Source organism: Zootoca vivipara, chromosome 4 (assembly GCF_965207765.1).
Source record: "Zootoca vivipara chromosome 4, rZooViv2.hap1.1, whole genome shotgun sequence".
Classification (NCBI taxonomy): domain Eukaryota; kingdom Metazoa; phylum Chordata; class Lepidosauria; order Squamata; family Lacertidae; genus Zootoca; species Zootoca vivipara.
This window is the reverse complement of record NC_142587.1, coordinates 29,531,772-29,555,419: the sequence shown is the minus strand read 5'-3', so window position 1 is coordinate 29,555,419 and position 23,648 is coordinate 29,531,772. Positions and strand designations below refer to the sequence as shown.

The following is a 23,648-nucleotide window of genomic DNA, read 5'->3' as shown; positions in this document are numbered from 1 at the left end:
TTTTGAAGATGAAGCAACTTGGGTTATTTGACACCTGCCAAATCAGACCAAAAAGCCTATCCTACTCCAGCATCCTGTTCCCCACTGTGGCCAGCCAGATGTCTCTGGGAATCTCACAAACAAGACATGAGGGCAACAGCCCTTTCCTGATGCTGCTCCCCAGCAACACTCAGAGCAAAGCACTTGAAGTATTGCTGAGGCGCTATCTGCTGAGTTGACTCCAGACTCTTTTTTTACTGAAGTCTGGTCTATGGCTATGGTAGACTAAAGGGCAGAACAGACATATAATATTATGCTGCAAAAAGGAACGGGCATTGAATACAATTTTGAGTGCTCGCTGCATGATAATTGGAACGCCACACGAAGCCTCCCCACAAATAAATGCAGAACAAACCCATACGGCAAGTAGAAAATGAGTACAACATGAAGTGACCCAGGCAGAAACAGAAAGAGATAGAAAATGAATGCAAGAGCAAGATTACTACAAAGCAAACAACCACCCACCTACTTGCAGAAAATAAGTAAGGCTACAATCCTGTAGACACGTGGCAATAGATCCCACTAAATACAGTGGGATACAAACACCTAAAGTACTATGTTGTGAATTAGCTGGATTAGAGGAAGAGGAGGAAGTAACAGTCACACTTTCCAGACCATTACCCCAAGTGACAGAGGAAAAAGAGAACATCTGAGGATGGCAGAGGGACAGGTAAACATAATCAGACCCAAGTACTGCAACCATTAAGATACTGCACATTGCCTCACACAGCAGAGATGATAAATATAGTTAAATATTTTTCCACTTTCCTCTGGTAGGTTTCCCACAGAGAATGCCAATTGCAAGGGAAACTTTCCAAGAGTTAACTTCCTCAACAGGAAGACCTCATGATGGATCTTGATAAACACTATTAATCAAGATAACTCCTGCTCAAACACATGCACACACACAAAAGCATTAGTATTAAAAATGGCATTTGATAGCTTTTTTATATATATATAAAAGCTTGCATAGCATTCTTAGAAGCTGTGGAGCTTTATGTGCCCAGTGTTGAACTCAGTAACAAAACGAACAGAACTGCTGCCTCTTACAACACCTTTATATGAAAGAGAAGAGATGGAAGAAGAAAGCTTTCGCACTGAAGTATTTATACATGTATTGCTTATGCTTTTATTCCTTAGTACGGGGAAGAATAAGGGGTAGGTAGGAAGGCCCTTATACAAAATGGGGAACAGGCAAGAAGGGTTTGTTTCTTGATCATCCTTAAACTCAATATGCAGCAGGGCAAATGATTAATGCTAATGGAAGGGTTGATATTTTAGCAGGTACATTAATTTTATAAATAAACAACATCTGCATGCCACCACTGTCAGAGTCAAGTCTCTTTTCGCTTTCATTATGAGCTAAATTTCAACCACTTCTCTTTGTCCAGATTTTCACTTCGTTCCTCTTTCAATTCCATATGTAGTTTTTAAATCAAACAGCTGAATGAATCATTTTGCATTTCCCTCCACCCACCCTCCTATGCCACTGTACAAGATAAGGGGGGGGGAGAGATTAATTTCTACCCGCAACATAGCATTCAAGATTACAAGCTGGAAATTGCAATTATTTTGGCATTACATTCATTGTGACATTCCACAGAGTGGGTTTGCAGAAACAGAGATTGAGAATCATTAAACAGTTCCAGGATGTACAAAATTCAAACTTTTCTATTTCGGCTGTATCTAAAGTTGTGTGGCAAATCTCATTATGCTAATAATAGCAGCATTGTTAGAGACAAGAACTATGAGAGGGCAAAAAAGGAAGATACATAACTGTATCTAGCATCATTACATTGGTCCAAGGAGGAGAAAAGGATGAAAGAGCAGTTCAAGTAAGCAGGGTGGGCAACTAACATCTACGTAATTATTTACAGGACTGACCTCATCTTGCCTCTTACAGTACATTCTGAAGTAAACCAAAGATACCAGAATGCAAGATACACATGTATTATGTCAGTTATAAAAGCATCACGTGCAACTAACTCATCATGTAACCCTTAAAAATACTTGCAGTAAGAGGCATGGATTATTTCTGGTTTACCACTTATATTTTAAAGGAAAAGTGCTTTCTGCACATGTGTACCCTTCATCACCAATACAGTGACATATCTAAATCAAGCACAAAAAATCTAGTCACTTGCAGTGAACGCAAGATACAATCTCGGTGCTTTTGCCCTTCACTTTCTGCAAGAAGGTCAAAGAAGCAGTATACAAAAATCAATCCTCCTGGTAGAGAGAGAGAGAGAGAGAGAGAGAGAGAGAGAGAGAGAGAGAGAGAGAGAGAGTCCACCTGTTGTTTTCCTGGCTGCTATTGTTCAGCCGTTTCAGTGCTGCTGGTGGCAGCATGCAATGGCAAGCAAATTTAAATAATTTATGATCGAACTCCACACTATCTCATGAACCTCTCTTTATGTAGCCATAAAATAGCTTCAGCTGCACACTTATAATCGATACAACATTGATCCTATAAATATAAATTAGTATCCCACTAGCTATATAAATTATCATAATCTTCTGCATTTTCAAGCTCTAGTGAGCAGAAAGAAAGGACAGGAAACTGATTCAAAGGGGGTGCTGTAATGCAGCATAGGAAGCTACACACTTTAGGGAGAGGGAACACAAACATACAAATTGTGGCTGTTTACATGGCACTGTAAACCAGCCAGAGTTGCTGGTTTACTGTGCATGAGCAGTGTTCTGCTGCATGCTGCCTAACTGCTCCCACTTTACTCCTACTCTGTTGCAAGCTGTGGGAACCAGAAAGCGGCAACTGAGCCTGAATTTCAATTGCGTCTGTGCATGGGATTCTAGTTCTAAACCATGATAAGCCAGAAGTCCTTGTCTATAGTGATGTGAACAACATCCTTGAGCATCAGACAAAGGAACCAAACATTATTAACATTGCTTTCAAATAAGAAACTGAATCATGGTAGTAGCAAATATGGCAAGGCAAGGAATCCTCTTGAACCCAAAGAAAGCAATAAAATTCCCTACAGCCTTAAACTGCATTCTGCTAATCAAAGGGCTTGAGTAGCTTTAAGAGAAGGAAAATCAGAGTATACTAAACTCACTTTCTCCATTTTAACATAATAACAAATAACAAGAATGGGTTGTATCCCATGCTGTTGATTCACCTGCACAACAGATTTTCATTTGTACAATGAACTTTCCCCTGCAGCCCCCTACACACCCTCAAAATCTGCTCCAGAGCGTTGGGGGACCCTACAGAGTAGCTTCTGTGGGTGCACAGGGACAGAATAGTGAGAGGAAGTCCTGTGGTGCAAATAGAACTAACTCCATGTGTGCAGTATAAGATGCAACCCAATGCCTTCTGAAGTGTATGTTACTTGTGTCAAACTTAAAACTGCTACTCTGAAAACCAAGAACATTCTGCACCGCTTCCAAAAGAATCCTAAGAAAAGAATCCTGTGTGAAAGGTGATGTGGGTTTTACCAAAATCCAATATGTAGCCCAGGCATAGGCAAACTTGGCCCTCCAGATGTTTTGGGACTACAATTCCCATCATCCCTGACCACTGGTCCTGTTAGCTAGGGATCATGGGAGTTGTAGTCCCAAAAACACCTGGAGAGCAGAGTTTGCCCATGCCTGATGTAGCCCTTTCTGCCTGGATCTGATTAGCCTTCAAGAAGTACCAATGACTTATGGACATAAAGGGATTTCCATGATACTTTCAAGGCAGAGATAATCTATTTTACAATAACAACACTCATTCAGAAAATATATAAAGCACAATACACTAAAGCAGCCAATTTACTATACAAGCCCCATGTAATGCATCTGTTGCTAGGCTGTACCATTTCAGATTGTAGGGAGGGTCTGAATGTTTAAATACTGTCAGGGGGCTCCCAAAGGGTCCGTGGGAGGAGGGGGATGCCAGATCGGGTTACAGGGATCCCCGGCCCCTCCTCTCCAGCAGTACCTCTTCTAGCAGAGGGAGCAGCGAGTCCTCCAATGGGGAAGAAGAGGAAACAATCAGACAGGTGGGAAAGGGGGACAGCGATGCTAGCGAGGAGCCCCTGCACCACCTTCACCAAGAGGGCTCAGAGAGAGAGACGCAACTTCAGTCGCCCCAGCTGCACAGAGGCGTCAAATGCAAGGAGGGGAGGTGACACCTGGGGGTCCCCAAGTTCTTATGCTGGGGGAGGAGCAGGAAGGGGGCACTCCCGGATTCTGCGAGTGACTGAGATGGACATGTTTTAGTTAGCTCTGCACTGTAAATAGTATGCACAATAAACCTGTAAAAAGCCAGGTTGGACTCCAGCGTCGTTACTTGTGAGCAACCACCTCACGGCCATTACAAATACTATCAACATAAACTATTCCTTGCCCATGTATAGAAACTTACCATATCAGGGAGAAGATTATAAAGCTCCCCCCCCCCCCGTTTAACTGTTTCAGCAGTTCCCAGGATACAGAAATGTTTGTGCTCCAGTATGAAAAGCCACACCGCTTGCTACAACTGAAAGCTTTGGGCACTTCTAATGTTGTGTCAACAAGCATTTATATTACCCGTAAAGGAAGTTACAAATTATATTTTGGTTGTTAAATAAGCAGTTATGCACACTGCTGTGTTATTGATTTGAGTTACCTTCAGCTTCTTTGACATGCAAACCACAGCATGCTCAGACTTTATTTTTTGTCTGGTATGCAACTCACCAATGGCTATGGCCCAGTAAACTTCTGATCCATTCAATAACTCACCACAAGCTATGGCAGAGTAAATAGGCGATCCTGGAACTTGAAGCAAAATTCGAAATGGAGCAACACGGGCATTAGAATCAAGCACAGCATCCAAAGCACCTACCAGACGACCTAAATCAATATACAAAGGAGAGGAAAACATGTTTTAAAAACAGCATATTCATTATCAATCTAACCTTTTAAAATGAAAATTACATACTGCTCCTTCAAAATTGACTGACCTAAGAGAAATATGGGCAGAAAGAGTAATAAAATAAAGCAAAATAAAAAAACCCAGCTGTACTAAGTTTACAAGGTAACATCTGATTTAAAAATTTGACCAAAGATTGATAAATTCTGAAATTCACTGTACTCTTTAGTCAGAAAACTTAAACCTTGATTTTCCCCCCCCCCAAAATAGCTCTCATTGAAGATAACAATTGGCTCTTGAGATGCATTAGTTGCAAGACATCACTATTGTCCTGTTAAACTACTGTCAAGTCCAAAACTCCAATTCTCTCTATATGCCCAGGACTGAGTCTCATTGCCACATGCGCACACTAGGTATTTTTGTTGGGATTCAGACATGCTAGTCAACACATTTGATGCTAACAAGCCATTGTACTGATCCCCACTGTTCCACACAGCAAACCAAAGTATCTCATCATGGGCAGAACAGAGGAATGTTTCAAACTCCCGTGTGACATGTTGCCTCCCCACCCCCCCCACCCCCTGAGACTATGCCTTTTGCTTCTAGTTTGATAGTAAACCACCAGACAGGTCTTTAATTTCAGTGGGAATTACTTTCAAGAAAATGCCTTGAAGACTACAACCAGAGATGTGACAAAAATGACAAATCATATCAAAACACCTGCACTAGCATGGGATGGGGAACTAAAACCTACCTCACTGCAGAACACACATATACTTAAACTCAGCTAAAAGGATGAACTGTGGTTTTATTTTTTTATTATTACAATAATTATAGCATCCTGTTGTAGGAAATCAAATGCCAGAGGCAGGCAGCCACTGTCAATCGACATGTAGCACAGGCATAAGTTGTATCAGTACCTCAGTCTTATAACTGATCTTATAACTCAGACACACAAGATGCAGGCTTGACAAGTATCAAAACTGAATTCATCATGGAAAGCCACACATCTACCTACACTTCTTGTTTTTTATTGGATTTAATTCCTCTTCCACCTCCTGAATGACTGGACTCAGCAGCTAGTTCCTCATTTTATTTTACTTCAAACTAACCTTTCCATCTCTGGTTAAAACACATGAAACCTTATGTGTAAAAGGAATTGTACAGTTAACAGAATCTGTGTATAAATTTTACAAATTGAGAATGGTTTTGACATGGGGGCACTTCCCCAAAAGTTCAGTTTTAACTGGCTTGGAGTTTAAAAGGCAACAGAAAATCTAGAAATCTCTGTCTCACACCATTTTATACAAGACACCTGGTTGATGTATTGTGATGTTTGAAGTATTGCCAAACCACCAAGGATTTGGACACCTTAGTAACAATGTTGGGAAATATGTATTTGGTTACACCATCTGCACAATTCTAGTAATGTCTTTCCAGTTACTCAGCAGTAGCAGCTCTGGGACTTCACATGCACCTGTTGAAAATACTATCTATGGTACTTCATTGTCCTCATTTACATCTGGAATATTAATGGAAATTGAAAATACAAGAAATTATCTAAAGCAAGACTGACACAAGTTTTTCCTCCTTAGATATCCTGTATTTCCAAACCTTTAAACAAAACGAGTATTTGAAGCAGCAACATCTGTACACATTTTGCATTATCAAAAATCCTTCAAACCATACAGAGTGTGCACATTAAGTATCTTTACATAAACCGTCAGGCAACAGAAGGCTATTTACAGACCTTGCAACCACACAGACAGCCCCTGCTATACAAGGAGCTGCATGTAATCTGATATGCTACATAACTGCCTGATTAGGTCTGCTTACATTTTTTTTAGCTTCTGTGCTAGAAAGCTGTGGCTGCAAGCAGAGGGTGGGGAGCATACATGCAGCCAAAGAGACTACACTACAGAAAAGACTTTACAACCTGAAAAAGGAGACAATGTGCGTACTTTTGTAAACCAAGAAAATCTTTAATTTTTTGTTTTGTTTTAAGAGACTAAAGAACAGTTGAAGAAATCTTTGACGTTTGAGCTGATGCAGTAAAGAGATTGAGCTACCAATAAGGAAGTCCCAAGTTCAATTTGTGCTTCTGCTTCCTTAGGTGGCCTTGGGGAGGTTACTCTCTCACAGCCTCCGCCCCCCCCATTTGTCATATGGGGGATAATAATACTTACTAAACTTCCAGGGTTAATGCAAGGCGAGGGTTGCAGTTAGGTAATATAGTTTTCAAGTATTCAAATTGCCAAGCTTTATTATTATTATTATTATTATTATTATTATTATTATTATTATTATTATTATTATTATTTCTACTTCAGCCACACACTATGCTGAACAGGCAAAGGTCTTATGTGTGTCTGTTTTAGTAACATGATTCTTCAGCTATGTGAAGCAGCAGGGAATTCAAAGACATTGAAACACCATGTGCATTTATTCCCATAAACACAATCTTCTAAGAATTCAGCCACTGAAGTTCTGGTGGAAATATGGCTTTAACGTATCTCTTCCAAGAAAAAAAAGTGACGACAACACTGACATTTTATTTGAAAAAAATCTGGAAAGGTAATGATATTAGTCTATTTCAAATAACAAAAAACTGCACAGCCTGCTACTTTTAACTATTTTACATTCAATTTAATCTCAGTTACATAAGCACACACTCCAATGTAAGATGGGATACAGATTGTGATAATCATATTAGTTGGATAAGATGTCATTAATTTTTATTCAGCTTTCAAAATACTAGATTCTGCAGTTTGAAAAGTATCTTTACTCATATTTCTTACCCTATGTAGTTAGAAAGTATCATAAGACCATTATAGTTCATAAATATGACAATCACACAATTTTGTATAATTAATTGCATACATGAACATCAGTATAAAATATACTTGAGATTTTAAAGTTCCCAAAACCAAACGAAGCTCCCAGTCCTCCAGTAATTAAATTGTCCTCTTCAAACAGCTACCCCACCTCATATTAGCTAACCACATTTACGGTAATCTACAAAACCTTACTTTGTCAAATTCTCCATAGGCAGTATCAAGTATGCTTTACTATTTTAATGCCAGAATTATTTTAAAGGACAAGCAGCTCAAATTGTGTGGCTTCTCTATATACAACTACCAGACTTTTATAAGACATCTGAAGGCAGCCCTGTTCAGGGAGGCTTTTAATGTTTAATAGATTATTGTGTTTTATTTTTCTGTTGGAAGCCACCCAGAGTGGCTGGGGAAACCCAGCCAGATGGGCGGGGTATAAATAATAAATTATTATTATTATTATTATTATTATTATTATTATTATTATTACAGGAGATCATTAATAAACCTTTCTTCCGCTGTGGACAACAACTACGGTACCTACCTTTGAACCATGGTCAAGGTAGCTGCAGCACTCACATATTCTTAAATTTTGACGTGGTGCTCACTTTAGCCGGGGTTTCAACATACTCATGATAAAGCAGTCATGGGGACATTTTATATTGAGTAGCAGAGAGGTATTTCAACATTGCCATTCAACTCACTTTAGCAAGGTACTTGTTGTTTTGAAAAGAACAATTTAGTGCTTGGATTACAGTATAGGGGGCAAGGTAGGGGGATCATTAATAAATCTCACAAACCTCCCTCTGACTCGCTGTGGTTAAAAACTAAAACATTCACCCAATAGCCTTTTGAAAATAGCAGCTAAAGACAGCAAATTAAATACCCACCTGGTAGCCAAAGCGGATCAAGAATCTGATGCAGGTAAATGAGTGAGCTAGTGAAAGACAAACGCCGGCTCCCTCGGCTTGTAAAGCGAGATGAGCGCCGCAACCCCAGAGTCATTCGCGACTTAATTGTCAGGGGTCCCTTTACCCTAACTTTTGTGGGTGGCTCACTGGGTGAACTTGGGCCAGACATTGCCTCTCAGCCTAACCTACCTCACAGGACTGTTGTGAAGATTAAATGAGGAGCGAGGGAACAGTGAAAGACACTTGGAGCTCCGTGGTGAAAAAGGGTGGGATATAAATCCAACAAATAAATAAAATAAGTAAACTGAATGGCAGTCCGACTCTGATCTCAGCTTCAACTAGAAGACATCTGAATAATTTACACCAAAAATATCACAAAATCATAGAACTGTAGAGTTGGAAGGGACCTCAAGGGTCATCTAGTCAAACCCTGCAATGCAGGAATTTTGGCTAAAGCATCCATGACAGATGGCCATCCAACCTCTTCTTAAAACCCTCCAAGGAAGGGGAGTCCACAACTTCCCGAGGGAGACCACTCCACTATCAAACAGCTCTTACTGTCAGAAAACTCTTCCTGATGTTTAGTCAGAATCTCCTTTTCTTGTAACTTGAAGTCATTGGTCCGAATATCCTGCTATTGGTTTTGTAATTACTGTATTTGTGCCTAACTCCCCCCTACCTTGGCATATCCATGCATTTTGAAAGCAAGTTCATTTTTTAAATGATATTCAAGATAAGCAACTATATGAAAGTCATAACTGAGAGAGAAAATGAGAGAAAGTAACTAAGGAGGTTTCAGAGTTACAAAGGAACTCAAAACTCAGAATCAGCACAAAATCTTGTAGTCTTCGGGCCTGTCATTCCAATGCCACACAGTGAATTCAGAAAACCTGTTTAACCAGCTGCCTTAGTCTTTACCTTACTAAAGACAATACCCTGAAGAGCCTGGGCCAAGGGGTGTTTGTTGGGGGATGTGGAGCAACTATGATGAAAGTTTTAATAGGATCTAGGACTTACAAGTGTTTTTAAAGTCCTCACAACACTTTTTCTAAGGACCAATAATAGCACTGTTTTCAATTTAAGTTTATGCTGTCATACTTGGATCTCCTACGGTAAAAAAGCTGAAGATAGGTTGGTGCTTTCACCTGGCGTTTTGTCACCTTGCTCACAATTATGAAATAACAATGAAATATTGAATTATGCATATGCATAGAGAACTAGTCAAGTCCACTTCCAGGATACTCCTCCATCGAACTCCCATTTCCCCTCATCCCACTGGTTTTCCATTTACACATGCACACTCACACGCCAAATACTCCACATTCTGAGCAGAGCTTGGGATTCACTATGTCTAATTGGGGTGGAAACAAAAAAACAAAAAAATCCTTCCAGTAACACCTTAGAGACCAACTAAGTTTGTCATAGGAATGAGCTTTTGTGTGCATGCACACTTCTTTTTTTATTTTTTGTTTTGACTACTTCAGACCAACACGGCTACCTACCTGTAACTAATTGGGGTGCTTAACCCTGTTGGCGCCACAGGCCAGAAGCTTATCAGGATTGGCCTAACTAACAGATCAAATTTGACAAGTGGGTGGGGCCACTCATTGTGTGATATCAAAACACCTTGCAAGGAACTGCTAAAAGGGTTTCTTCCCTCATGTTAGGAGGTGTTCTCGTGCATTCCATGCTAAAATTATGGTTTAAAAAACCCTCTCATTTAGCAGGAGATTCTGACACCTCCCGCTCCCTGAATCAAGAATGGATATACTTCAGAGACCCCTGCTAAGGGAGTGGGGTTTTTCCCTCATATTAGCGGGGCTTCCATGGAAACTTCTGCTTAAATGATGATGCAAAAACTCTATTTTAGCAAGATGTGTCGAATTCTGGCAAACTGTATTCCAATATAATAAGCAGGGGTTAAACCCTGCTTGGCTTGGCTGCACACTGCTGTTGTCTGCTAGGAATAGGTGCACACAGTCAATGCAAGATTTACTAGCCTCCTTGTGCCCATCAGATGACATCACCAGAGGCTGAAATAACCTCCTGGGCCACAGCTGACCCAAAGGCCAGGGGATCTTCACTATAATGCAGGCATCCCCAAACTCAGCCCTCCAGATGTTTTGGGACTACAACTCCCTAGCTAACAGGACCAGTGGTCAGGGATGATGGGAACTGTAGTTCCAAAACATCTGGGGGGCTGAGTTTGGGGATGCCTGCTCTAATGCTCTCACACACCAATGCTGAACAGGACCATTTTTATGCAGTCTTAGTCACTTTCTGAAGACAGAAGTTGTATCCCCAATATGTCCAGGCTAAAAAGGTGTGAAAAAGGTCTCATATGTAGAGAATCACAGCATTTAATTAATAATAATGGTTTTTTTAAAATTCATATCCCATTCATCTGGCTGGGTTTCCCCAGCCACTCTGGGTGGCTCCCAACAGGGGACTAAAAACAAAACAAAACATCAAACATTAAAAACTTCCCTAAACAGGGCTGCCTTTAGATGTCTTCTAAAAGTCAGATAGTTGTTTATTTCCTTGACATCTGATGGAAGGGCATTCCACAGGGCGGGCGCCACTACCGAGAAGGCCTTTCCATGGATAAAAGAAGGGAGAGAGCGAAGAAAACCCAAATGCCAGGATTTTTTTAAAAAAAGCAAACCTCACTTTTTAGACGTACCAGCTTTTTACAAGTGTATATGATATGAAGCATTAGGGTAAGACTTCTACATTTAAAAAACAACTTAGGTCCAAATTAGGTGAGCCACAAATTGCTTGTTCAATGTATTCCGTGGAAGAAGCTATGCAAGGCAACCTGAGAGCCTAGCACAACTGTAGGGAAGATCCCCATTCCAAGCCAGAGGAAGACTGGCTTCGTCACTATGGTGTAACTAAGCATCTATGAGCACCTACATGACAACAACAGGGCACTCTCAAGGGAGATGCACCTCTTTCATAAAAAAGAAATAATAGTCACTACCTCCGTGATCTCCCTGGCTTTGAAACCAAAGTCATAGCTACAGAATTCCTTTAGAGTAGCAAAGTATCACTCCAAATCTGCTGGTCTCTCCCAGCGACTCATCCTGGTTATTCCTATTCCCAAATTGGATAAACCTGCAATGGAAACGATCCTGATTTTTCAAAACACTTAGTAAATTCCAAAGCTCTAATTTAAGTATTTTGTTAGCGTCAAGATAAAGTGTGAAAGAAATGATAAGGCGAAAATAAAATTAAAAACAGGCCTATATTGCTTCTGAATTTAGTTTCAGTATATCACATGTACAGTAGATATAGTATAGATATTTCGCTAATACCTCCTTCAGTGCAAGACCAGTGGTAGAGAAGTAACTGGGTTGAGAAGGGAAAAAGAGGATCCCATAAAGGAGGTGGTGGTTCATGGGAAGCATTGCTGAGAAAATATTTATAGAAGAGTATGCAAAACTTGTGGCTTTTTCTACTAGTCTCACTTCATATAAACTAAAACCAATAAAAATTACATGAGAAATTTTGGTATCCTTCTAAATACTGTAGTTATCTGTGTTTCTTACTGCTGCCTTGGCTGATGACAAAGTATTATAATTTGCACCCCACCTATACTTCGTAAGTTATCAACTTCAGGTGGAGGTCTGAAGAATAACAGGCGATCCTACTAAGTATTAACTATTAAGATGTTACAGTTAGAGATACAAATCAGAGAGTGATTAAGGAAAATTTTCTCATCTCTGAATTCCAGTAATGGACAGGTTTAGAATTAATATTTTGAAAAGCCATGAATGCTCCAAAGTTATTTGTAAGCATAGGTTTCTGTGATGAAAGGAAAATATTATAAAGCATTTGAAAAGGGTCATTGATAAGAAAATTAGGACCATATTGAAATATTTTAATCAATTTCTACCAATAGTATCACATTGTCCTCCCTTGTATAATAACTTCATAAAAATAGTAATAAGTTGTAACTAAGTTTTTGATATTTTGAAACCCAAAGAACAATAGTCTGTAATAAATAAATTTTTGATAGCTACAAATCACTGCAGCACCAACTTGGTAAAGACATAATTACAGAATATAATTTGGGAAACAGTAAGGAGAGGAAAAAAAATAAGGCAGAAGCACTAAGAAAAGGAAACCACCATGGAAGGCAACTCTCAAGGAAGAACAAAATGACTATCAAAATCAATTTTCAATATAATGTTACCTGGGAGCAACAAAATCTAATTCCAAAATAAGGATAAAACCCTTTCTAAAAGCAATGCCCTCAGATAACCTTCTTTGAAGGAAAGATATAAGATACCTCTACTCCCAAGGAAGATTTTATTGAAATGTGTTGGATTTTTAAAATAATGTTGATTATGGTAGAATAACATTTCCTATCTAGCTGCAGCTTATTTGAGGCTTGTCTCTTTTTTGTGATAACTAGGTGCGCAAACCTGAAAGTCAAGAGCTGGGATTTAAGTCAATTGATACCCACTAACTTCACATGGACTAACTAACATGTTGATCAGCATCACAGAATCAAGGCTGCTTCTAGACTGGGGGCTCCTAGCTCTACTCACTACCAAATTATTGGTCTTCCACTGTAAGCTGCAAGTGGAACTGCAGTTTACTTTCCAACCTGGCATCACACCTAACCCCTGTGATGGGTACTTCATCACCCCAATTTTCAAATCAATATTTTAATTAGGCCTAAAGTACTTTTATGCCAGAAAGGTATATACCACCATAATGGTTATGAACATTCCCCTGAAAGCTGCATCTCTGTCTGGAATTTTCCAATTTTGCATATTCTCATCTCACAACACCTTTTAATGTGTTTGGTATCAAAATACATTTCTTTGTTGGCAGGAAGATTGCTTCCAACAGCACAATCCTACACATCTCACATGTCTACTTGGAAATGTGCACCATTGGGTTCAACGGAGTTTATATCATATTACAAAACTGCAGCCTAATTGTTCTGGATGCAGAGAAATGACCCTAAGGATCATATTTCTGCTGGGGGGAGGACTTCTTATGCTTCTTATCTAGAGTTGAGATTTAATTAGACAGAACAACTGTTTGAGTGGACTAGACCATTTGTCAAATTCTTCTCTTTAAAATGAGATATACCAGTGGCATCAACACTATTATTCTTTGAGTTGAATGAGTGAGACAGACAGAGGGAGAGAGAGGGAGAGAGAGAGAGAGAGAGAGATGCAAAGTTCCTTGGCCTTTAATACCTTTGTAGAACGTATTTTGGTAGGTGTGGCTTTTTACAACTGCATAACAGGCTCAACCAACAAAAAAACCCTCCTTTTTAGAAGCCCCATATTCCTTTACACATAGTCACCCTAAAGAGAGGTGAAAAACCAAGCATATGGTAAAAAAGTGAAGTGGAATTAAATGTGGGTCTTGGATCTGAGAAGTTGAAGACTAAGGCTAAATTACTATTTATAATCAACTGTTTGGGTGTTGAGAATCTTGACATTGTGTAATGATCAGTATTAGATTTTATCTGTGGAACTGTTTCCATTGCTAAGGACATGCCTATGATAATAAAAAAGGAAATAAATTTCCTAAAGGATCAGTTGAAATAAAAGGCACATGATATAAATAGACATTTTTACACAAAAAAAGTTTATAAACCTAATAAAACTAGAAACATTAGCCATTAAGGAAGTACAGTATAGGAAGACTATCAAAAGATTTGGGTCGAATTACTAAGACTACAAAACTAATGAGTACATACACAAAATTTAAAACCGGGGGGGGGGGGGGCTTTTATTATGTGTCCAAGACAGCTGTTTATCAGCTCCATCTGGTACGCAGGCTGAGTCCCTACCTGCCCACTGACTGTCTCTCCAGAGTGGTGCATGCTCTAGTTATCTCTCGCTTGGACTACTGCAATGCGCTCTACGTGGGGCTACCTTTGAAGGTGACCCGGAAACTACAACTAATCCAGAATGCGGCAGCTAGACTGGTGACTGGGAGCGGCCGCCGAGACCACATAACACCGGTCCTGAAAGACCTACATTGGCTCCCAGTACGTTTCCGAGCACAATTCAAAGTGTTGGTGTTGACCTTTAAAGCCCTAAACGGCCTCGGTCCGGTATACCTGAAGGAGCGTCTCCACCCCCATCGTTCTGCCCGGACACTGAGGTCCAGCTCCGAGGGCCTTCTGGCGGTTCCCTCACTACGAGAAGCCAAGTTACAGGGAACCAGGCAGAGGGCCTTCTCGGTAGTGGCACCCACCCTGTGGAATGCCCTCCCACTAGAGGTCAAAGAGAACAACAATTACCAGACCTTTAGAAGGCATCTCAAGGCAGCCCTGTTTAGGGAAGCTTTTAATGTTTGATGGATTTCTGTATTTTAATGTTTGATGGATCTCTGTATTTTAGAATTTCTGTTTTGTTGGAAGCCGCCCAGAGTGGCTGGGGGAACCCGGCCAGATGGGCGGGGTATAAATAATAAATTATTATTATTATTATTATTATTTATGGCTGGGATTCATGTTAACCTTTTATTGATTTCTAGTATTATGATGATTCAAAATAATATGTTTTTGTTCTATTTATCTATATTCTCACAGTCAAATTTCGATTTTTAGCAGCACAAGTGGGACGTACTTCTGAGTAAATACACATAATTGTGCTGCTAATTACTCAAACATCTGTAAAAAAAAGAATGCCATTAAATTAATATTATGCACTCTTTTTCACAGTGAACGCCAAAGATGGAAAATATTTTTGTTCTAGAACACTACCATTGTTTTGTTCATTTTACTCTTATTTTGAGAGTGTTTTCTTTCTGGGACAGAAAACGAACAGAAAATAAAGGGCAATTTGATAAGACAAAGCTAAAACCAACTTGGACTGCCTAAGGCAAACCATATATGGTAGTAGACATTTAGTTTTCATAAAACCCCCAAAAATTATGATCCACCAAAGCAACTTTATTTTTCAACTTCACACCTGGGAAGGTCTGCCCCTTAGGCTCAGTGGCACAGTCATAATGTTTGTGAATGTCAGATACTTCAGTCATTGGTTGGGGCCTAACTCTAGCAGCTGAGAGACTATTTTTAGATCTGAAAATTAATCTCTCTTAACACAGCAATTAAAAGGGGCAAATGGAAAAGAGAGAACAAACCACCAATCCCATGTATATTCCATGGGAGAACAAAAGAACATGGTGAAATACAGAGAACAGTAGAAACCTCCCCAGACAGGTTGTGCAAAGGAATAGCTTTGAAAGTGAGATACTGGGAGTTCAATAGTAAAGTTTAACAAGTCAAAAAGGTCCAGTCTGACTCATGCATGCCTTATGAGACTTCTAATGTCAAACACCATTTCATCAAAAATGTGTCTCAAAATTCTACAAATGTGTTACGCTTTACCCATTTCAATGCATTGTTTCTTGTTTCTTCATTACGTTTCCCTTGTTTCTACATTTCATTTCTTCACTAACACACAAGTAAACCCAAAATAATGGTATCAAAACCACAGAGTGCCATATATAGTACTTTTTTATTATGAAACACATACACATCAAGTTGAGTGCCTCTGGAAAACCAGTTTTGATGCTTAAATTCTAACAACTCAAAATTAAGGGCTCGAGTCAGTGGAAGATAAAAACTGTTAAGCACAAACACATTTCAGACCACACCTAAGTAACGGATTGGAGATTCTCATCATCCCTGAACATTAGCCAAGTCAGCTGATGCTGATGAAAGCTGGGGCCCAAAAAATCTGAAAGGGCCAAAGCTTCCCAACCCCGATTTAAGTACACCCAACCACCCTATATGCACACTATTCTTGTTGGTTTTTTACAGTACTGTATAAAAAAGCAAGGGAAAAGAGTAGGAGATCTGGAGCTCCTAGGCTGCCTCCTTATAACACCAGTGGGAGAAAAAAGTGGTGGTAGGGATGGTATTTTGGCCTTTTCTTTAGGGGAGGGGAAAAAGAATAATGGCTGGATTTGTTGGAAAAGGAAATACAGTATTTAGCTCAGGGAAGGAAATAGATTTAGAATCTGGCCAACCAGATGTCTCTGGAAGCTCACAAGTAAGAGCAGGCAAAGGAACTTCCCTTTTGATTGTCTCTAGTATTCAGATGTATACTGCCTTTGGAGAGAGATTCCATTTAGCTATCACAGGTAATAAGCATTGATAAAACTTCTTTTCCAAGAATCACTCATTCATTTTGTAAAGCCTTCTTAGGTTGTGGACATTACCATACCCTGAGGCAGTGAATTCCATTAGTTAAATTATGTGTGGAGTGCAGCTTAATTTCATGTATCTGATGGAGCAGATTGTGGTCCAGGAGCAATTCAGAGCATGGCACTGCAGTAAATGTTGGGTTGGGAGTGGGTACAGAACATTATGTCTAGGGGTTTGGTACTCAGACCCCAACTATGGGCGGTATTTAACTAAGTTTCATTCAGAATAGATATATTGAAATCAATGGACTTAATTTAGTCAGGTTCATTAATTTCAATGGGTCCACTCCGAGTAAAAATTAGTTGAATGGCACCCTATGTTCTGTAGTCAGTTTATGCTTAAGAGGCTTGTCTCTCAGGCCTGACTGCTTGCCTTCTGTAAGTTTGTTGTTTTGTTAGTCTGAACAGCAAATGTGAGGTCAAAGGTACAGTCAATGGCATTTAGGGTCCAGACAGTATCTTCTGTATTCTATTTTGTGGCCTTAGGTAAGGCACTTGCTTTCATCTTGTTCAGCATTCTAGACTGACTCAGACCACTGGTACGTCTATTTTGGTATTACTGTATCTACCTCCCAGAGTGTGATTCGTGGACCACCAGTGCTCTGCAGCATATCCATATTGATTTCTACATTTTTATTGTTTCTTTTTAAATATTGTGTTTTATCACATTGCAATTTGAATTCTATGGTATGTCAATGTCAATGCAATAAATTACAATATGTAAGATATAAAAGCAGCAATAAAAATACTATTTAAAATCATCTAGTGCAGCACATTACAACTGCTGCAACAGACAGAATAATCATCAAGTCGTCCACTGAGACCATCAGCAATTTTCAAGAGGTCTCTGGGAGGAAAATAATAGAATCCTAGAATTGCAGAGTTGGAGAAGTGTGGAAACCACTAGTCTATGGCAGTAGTCTTCAATATTTTCAGACCTGGCACTCACCTTTAACCCAAACATGCGTTTGGAGTGCATTTCTCAATTTTTTACCATGTATCTGTATGCTGGAAGTGCTGTGTTGCAGCCCATCTGAGATCAGACTGCAACCCAGGAGTGCACCCTGACCCACCAAGTGGACACCAATAGTCTGACTGACTGACTCTCTGGGGTTCAGATAGGGCTCATTCCCCAATTCTACTCTGGAGATGCTGGGGATTGAAGCTGCAACTTTCTGCATGCAAAGCCACTTGAGCTATAGGCCCAGACGTTGTAGGACAGATTGGACTTCTAGCATTCCCACATTTTGAAAGCACTAACTAACCCTGCTGCATGTTCAGTGTGATTTATTTGTATTACAGGCTGGACCTGCACTGGGCCAAAAAAGTTATTATTAACAACTGTTGCTTAAAAAAAATAACAAAATGATCTGTACTGCTTATTATTACAAGTACAGTGGTACCTTGGTTTAAGAACAACCTTGTTTACAAACTATTCGGTTTATGAACTCCGCAAAACTGGAAGTAGTGTCCCGGTTTGCAAAGTTTACGCCGGTCTAAGAACGGAATCCGAACGGTGGAAGGGCACTGGCGGTGAGAGGTCTCATTAGAGAAAGTGTGCCTCGGTTTAAGAACAGTTTCGGTTTAAGAATGGACTTCCGCAATGGATTAAGTTTGTAAGCCGAGGTACCGCTGTACTCAAATGTGAAGAAAGTCCCAGAAGCGTAATTGCTTGGTCTCCTGAAAAAGTTATATTGACACTTCACGGTTAGGAAAACTTATCTAGCCTGATTGCTACACAGACATTCTGTACTGGAATTGTGCCTGTGGTTACCCAATAGTGGAAAATCTAAGGGACTTTCAGAAGGAAAGCCAGTAGGCCATTATCTTCCAAAGCACCAATATATTAACAGAAATGTCAACATAATTAAACATGCCAGCACAGTTTATATTATTGGCCTACAATTACAGCAGAAATGTACTCCTGAATGAATTCACCAGAAGTTGTATGAGTGTTTTACAGTGCAATCCAATGTTTGTCTGCTTAGAAGTAAGTTCCATTGGGATAAAGGGAACTTACTATTCACTTGAAAATGAACAGGACTTCAGCCTTACTGTTTATCAACACCTGTGGCCCTCCAAATTCTGTTGGACTTGCAACTCTCATCAAGCCCTAGGCAACTCTGCCTAGGTCAGGGATGACAGGAGCTGTAGACCCACAATGTCTAGTTGACTCTAGACAAGGGTCACGGCTTCCCCATCCCTGATTTACACACTCAAGGTGCTTATTCTAAACAATAATTAGGACTTTTGGGGCACTCATTTCATTCTCCAACTTACGATTCCCCCCCTTTCCCCAAATAATCTGTTCAATATGGAAAAATGTCCTTCATATTTTGTTTCTATTACACTATTCACCTTCTCTATTATGCCACCATTAAATTAGCTCAAATAAAACAATGCTTATTAGCTTATTTATGGGCATCATGGTGTTCTAAATACCAAATGCAGCACTGCTTTAAAGCCTTATGCACAATATACACAGGCCTGCCCATGCTGTTCCATATGGAGAGTCCTAAAGGCAGAGCTCTTTGAAAAATGTCACGTATTTTTGTTTCAAGCCGCAGTCTGTCTTAAATATAGCCTTCCATTGCCTTCTTATTCTACATATCTTATCTTGACAAACTGGTTAAAATCTAGCTTCTCATGGACTCAGGCTAAGCTCTTCCACGTTTTCCCTCTCTATCGGATTTCCTCCTTTCTCCCCCATTAACAACAGCTGCTGCAGGCACCTGAACAAAAAACTCGAGTTGAATCCCACTCTGAAAACAATGGAGTTGTTCAGAGGACAGAAGCCTTTTATCACACGCCAAGAGGCTTAGCAAAAAATACAAAATATGGGCAAGGGGAGCTTCTATCTGAACACAGGTTACAGCTCCTTCCTCTACTCCACAGTGACTTTCCCCAACTATCAGGTGTGGGGAAAAGTGACTTTTTGCAATGCACAACCGGGGACGTGGGGTGTGTGTGGCAGAGGTAAGAATTCAGGTTGTCCCTGAACAAAGAGCCTGGTTTCTCTCCCCCCCCCCGTCCATCTGCTTTCCCCCACCTCAGGGTGCAGGGCAGCAGCAAAAGCCCCTCCACCCAATCCATCAAGGCAAGGGGGTGCCCCTCACACTATGGGAGTTACTTCCTCCTCTTCCTCAGCCCCGCCGCGTCCCAACCAAGGAGTCAAAAGACGACAGAAGTATAAAAGAAAAAAAAAGCAACAAAGAGAGAGAGTCCCCACTTTCGGGGACGTCTGGAGAGGGATCCTCCTGGAGGCTAATAATAATATCGCGGCCACGACAGACCCACTCCTTTCCCTCCGGAGGGGTTGGGAAGGCAAAGGGCGGCTGGCACTTCCACGCCTGCCGACCTGTAGACGAGCTTTCCCGGCGGGGGTCGCCGCCTACCCTCGGGCCCGCTTCCAGCACTTCATATGGGGTCGCCCCGGCCAAGCCCCTTACCGGTGAAGCGCCCGCCGCCGCCTCCGTGGCCCCGCCGCCGCTGCAGCACGAAGTAGCCGCTGCTCTTCTGCGTGACCCACAGCTTCAGGGCGTTTTTCAGCAGCACCTCCTCGGGCTTCAGCCACATCTTGACGCCGGCCAAGCCCCTCCGCCGCCAGGAGTCACATCGCCCGCTCCGCCGCCGCGGGACCCCGCCGCCCGTCAACTCGCCGTCGCCGGCGGCCAAGCGGAGGGGGCGCCCTCCGCCAACGCCCGCCCCGCGGGGAGGAGCTCGCCGGTGGGCCCGAGAGCCTTCTCCTCCTCCTCCCGGGGGAGCTGCTGCTGCGGTTGCCTGAAGCGAAGGGCGCCCTCGTCCTCCTGCCGCTGCCTCAGAGGAGTTTCTCCTCAGAAACAAGAGAGGGAGAAGAAACCTGGCCTGGCCCCTCCAGGACGGGGTGGGGGAAATGGGAGCGGGAGGAGCCGAAAGAGGAAATCCCCTGCCTCGTTTCCACTTCGCACACCGCTCGGCCTTGGCTTCTTCGTCCCGGCAGGCCCGCCCTGCTGTAGCTGAGGGAAGGAGGAGGCAACAACGCCGCCGCCGAGAACGTTTTCCTCGCGTGTATAGGACTAATTGCCTCCTTATATCCCAGAGGCGTGGAGGGAAAACGCCCGCGGGGCAAGAGCACGTGCAGAATGCGCGGTTACTGGGTGGGTTATGTTGTGTGTGTGCGCGTGTATCTAGGGCACGGGAGAAGAGGGTTGGTGGCTTTCAAACCTTGGCACACCTTTTATTTTATTTTTTTAAAGGAGCCCATGGGAATGGGACTTCTGCGAGAATGCTGAAACGACAAATCCGTCGAGGGAATTTTGAGAAGTTACTTTAAACGCACTTTTGTGAATGTAAACTGTTATGAATGTAGAGCTTCTTTCTGCCAGCCAGAATGTTTATTTGACGTTTTAAATGGCTCTTTTCTGTTTTCTAACATTCCCAAATAGCTAGAGGGAGGCCCCTGTATGGTTTTACTTTAATGTGCAAAGATGCACATTATATCACCCTTTCACCACACTCATGAAAAGAGAAATGTGATGATGATCCATCACACAACCATGGGAAAGGGAAGAACTGCATGGTGCAAAACATGTCCAATGCCCATGGGGTTCAGCAGCGATCCATCAGGACCTCTTTCTGAGACTTGCTCATTAGGAAGAACCAGAATCGCCACAAAGCAATATGCCCCCATCCTGTCTCAACCAAAGGACTTCATAGTTGATCTTGAAGCTGTTGAGCTGTCCAGCAAAACTGCCCAGGACAAGGGTTGCCGGTGCAGGGTGGCACTATTTTGCCCACAGAAGACTTCCCTGGCACTCACAGGGTCCCCTTCCCCTGCTGAAATCTAGTTTGAAAGAAGCATTCTACAGTATTGCATTCTATTCTATTGTATGTGTTGTGTGCTTGGTTGTAGTGTGTCTGTTATTTGACTTATTATATTTCTCAGGTTTGCACAGAGAGTTCTGAAGTTGGAAGAGACCCCAAGGATCATTTGTCCAACCCCCTGCAATGCGCCCACAAGCCAGAAGAGGCTGACATTTGCCCTCTACCCTAGAGTGACCAAGGTTGCCTCCGTCCTAAAACTGAGTTGGAAATGGATCTAGATAATCAGTATAATCCAAAAATACCTGGCACTGGACCACCACACACTTAAGCGTCTTGCGCCGAAACCACATGAAATGACATGTAACAATCCAGAACTCCGGGATCTAAAGAAGTCTTATTTGACAAAGCTCTTGCCATTTATACCTTCCTTTAAGGTAGCAAGTCTTATACTGTAAAGGTAAAGGTAAAGGGACCCCTGACCATTAGGTCCATTCGTGACCGACTCTGGGTTGCGCACTCATCTCGCATTATTGGCCGAGGGAGCCGGCGTATAGCTTCCAGGTCATGTGGCCAGCATGACAAAGCTGCTTCTGGCAAACCAGAGCAGCACATGGAAACACCGTTTACCTTCCCGCTGTAGCGGTTCCTATTTATCTACTTGCATTTTGACGTGCTTTCAAACTGCTAGGTTGGCAGGAGCTGGGACCAAGCATCGGGAGCTCACCCCGTCACAGGGATTCGAACCACCGACCTTCTGATCAGCAAGCCCTAGGCTCAGTGGTTTAACCACAGTGCCACCTGGGTCCCAGCAAGTCTTATAGTCATCATCTAAACTTTTCTATTCTGCCTTTCATTAAACATTCCATTGCGATTTGCAACAATATTGAACAAACTCAATTAAAGACATTAAACAATAAATACAAGAAGCAACTGCAATAAGCCAGAAAAATCACAAGAAGCTAGGTTAGAAATGATCAGCAAATGCTTCGGCAAACAGCTGTATTTAAGAAAGTACCAAAAATGCATCACAACTGGTTTTTATTGTAGAGGGGAGCTTATTCCACAAACTGAGTGCCACAACAAAATAGGCCTTTTACTGTACCATGGAGGGCTACTGCGAGATGGACTGTGCCACAGACAAGGGCATCATCTGAACAGATTGATTACTGCATCTTCTTTCAATGAAGCAGTCTCTTTGCAACCCAACCAGTCACTCTGACTCTGGCAGCTAATTAGCAAAAGGAGCAAGCCTTAGGCTGCACATCTAAAAGGCATCCATAGTAACAGAACAAGCAGAAGCCAAGGTCCTGTTATCCTTCCCAGTGTTATTTTCCTGTGTAAACATGAAAGAGGGGTAATGGATTTCAGCACACTATAGTAGTTCCACCACCGTCACCCTCTATGACTTGGAGTATGAACTTTTGAAGTGGGTAGCCTCTCCTCATGGAAGCAATGTGCAAGGATTCTCCATGAACACGAGCCTCTCCAGTTCAGAAGTTCACCCTCCAACTTGTGGAGGGTGTCCAGGGGTGGAGCTAGAACATTTATCCCCATGCCTCCTCTCACTTGTTTATTTAACTTGTGTGAATGCTTGAAGAGGATTTATGAGTGGCTGTTGCTGTATTTGTGTTATGCTGCTAAGCTGGTGCCACGTATAATAGTGATGAGTCTCGGTCAGAGTGGGGGCCATTGTAGGATCAGGCTGAAAAATTACTGCTTTCTCAATCTTAATGCAAGTGGGAAGCAAACTGAACTGTTTCATAGCATCAGTGGTTTTAGTTGACTTATTTTTATCCTAAGGCCTTATATTATTTATGTGAGACCACTATCCTGCCAAAATGTTGTTTATTTGGCTAAGATCACTCAACAGGATTTTGAAATTTAAAAGGAACTTTTGCCTCGGAGATTAAATAGGTACAATGTTACTCTGCTCAAGATATTACAGTATATATCTTCTCATGCAGCTCTGTGGGAATGTTCTAATCTACAATATCCTTGCTTCATAATTCTTGC

The 23,648-nt window shown here is 41.5% G+C and overlaps 1 protein-coding gene across 6 annotated transcripts in view; it reads right to left on the bottom strand.

Moving 5' to 3' along the window:
* Positions 1-23,648, bottom strand: part of TBC1D8 (TBC1 domain family member 8) — a 55,732-nt gene that overhangs the window by 26,424 nt on the left and 5,660 nt on the right. Inside the window, exons 1-2 of one of the 6 annotated variants that reach the window (XM_035116611.3) lie at positions 20,282-20,875; positions 4,765-4,875 (exon numbers count right to left, since the gene is read on the bottom strand). In XM_035116611.3, the coding sequence (XP_034972502.1) occupies positions 4,765-4,875; positions 20,282-20,408 (238 nt within the window). In that variant the 5' untranslated portion in view covers positions 20,409-20,875. Of the gene's footprint in view, positions 1-4,719; positions 4,876-8,618; positions 8,749-20,281; positions 20,876-23,648 lie in introns of those variants that run through there. The other 5 variants (XM_035116610.3, XM_088667664.1, XM_088667665.1 and 2 more) reach the window with 5 other exon arrangements.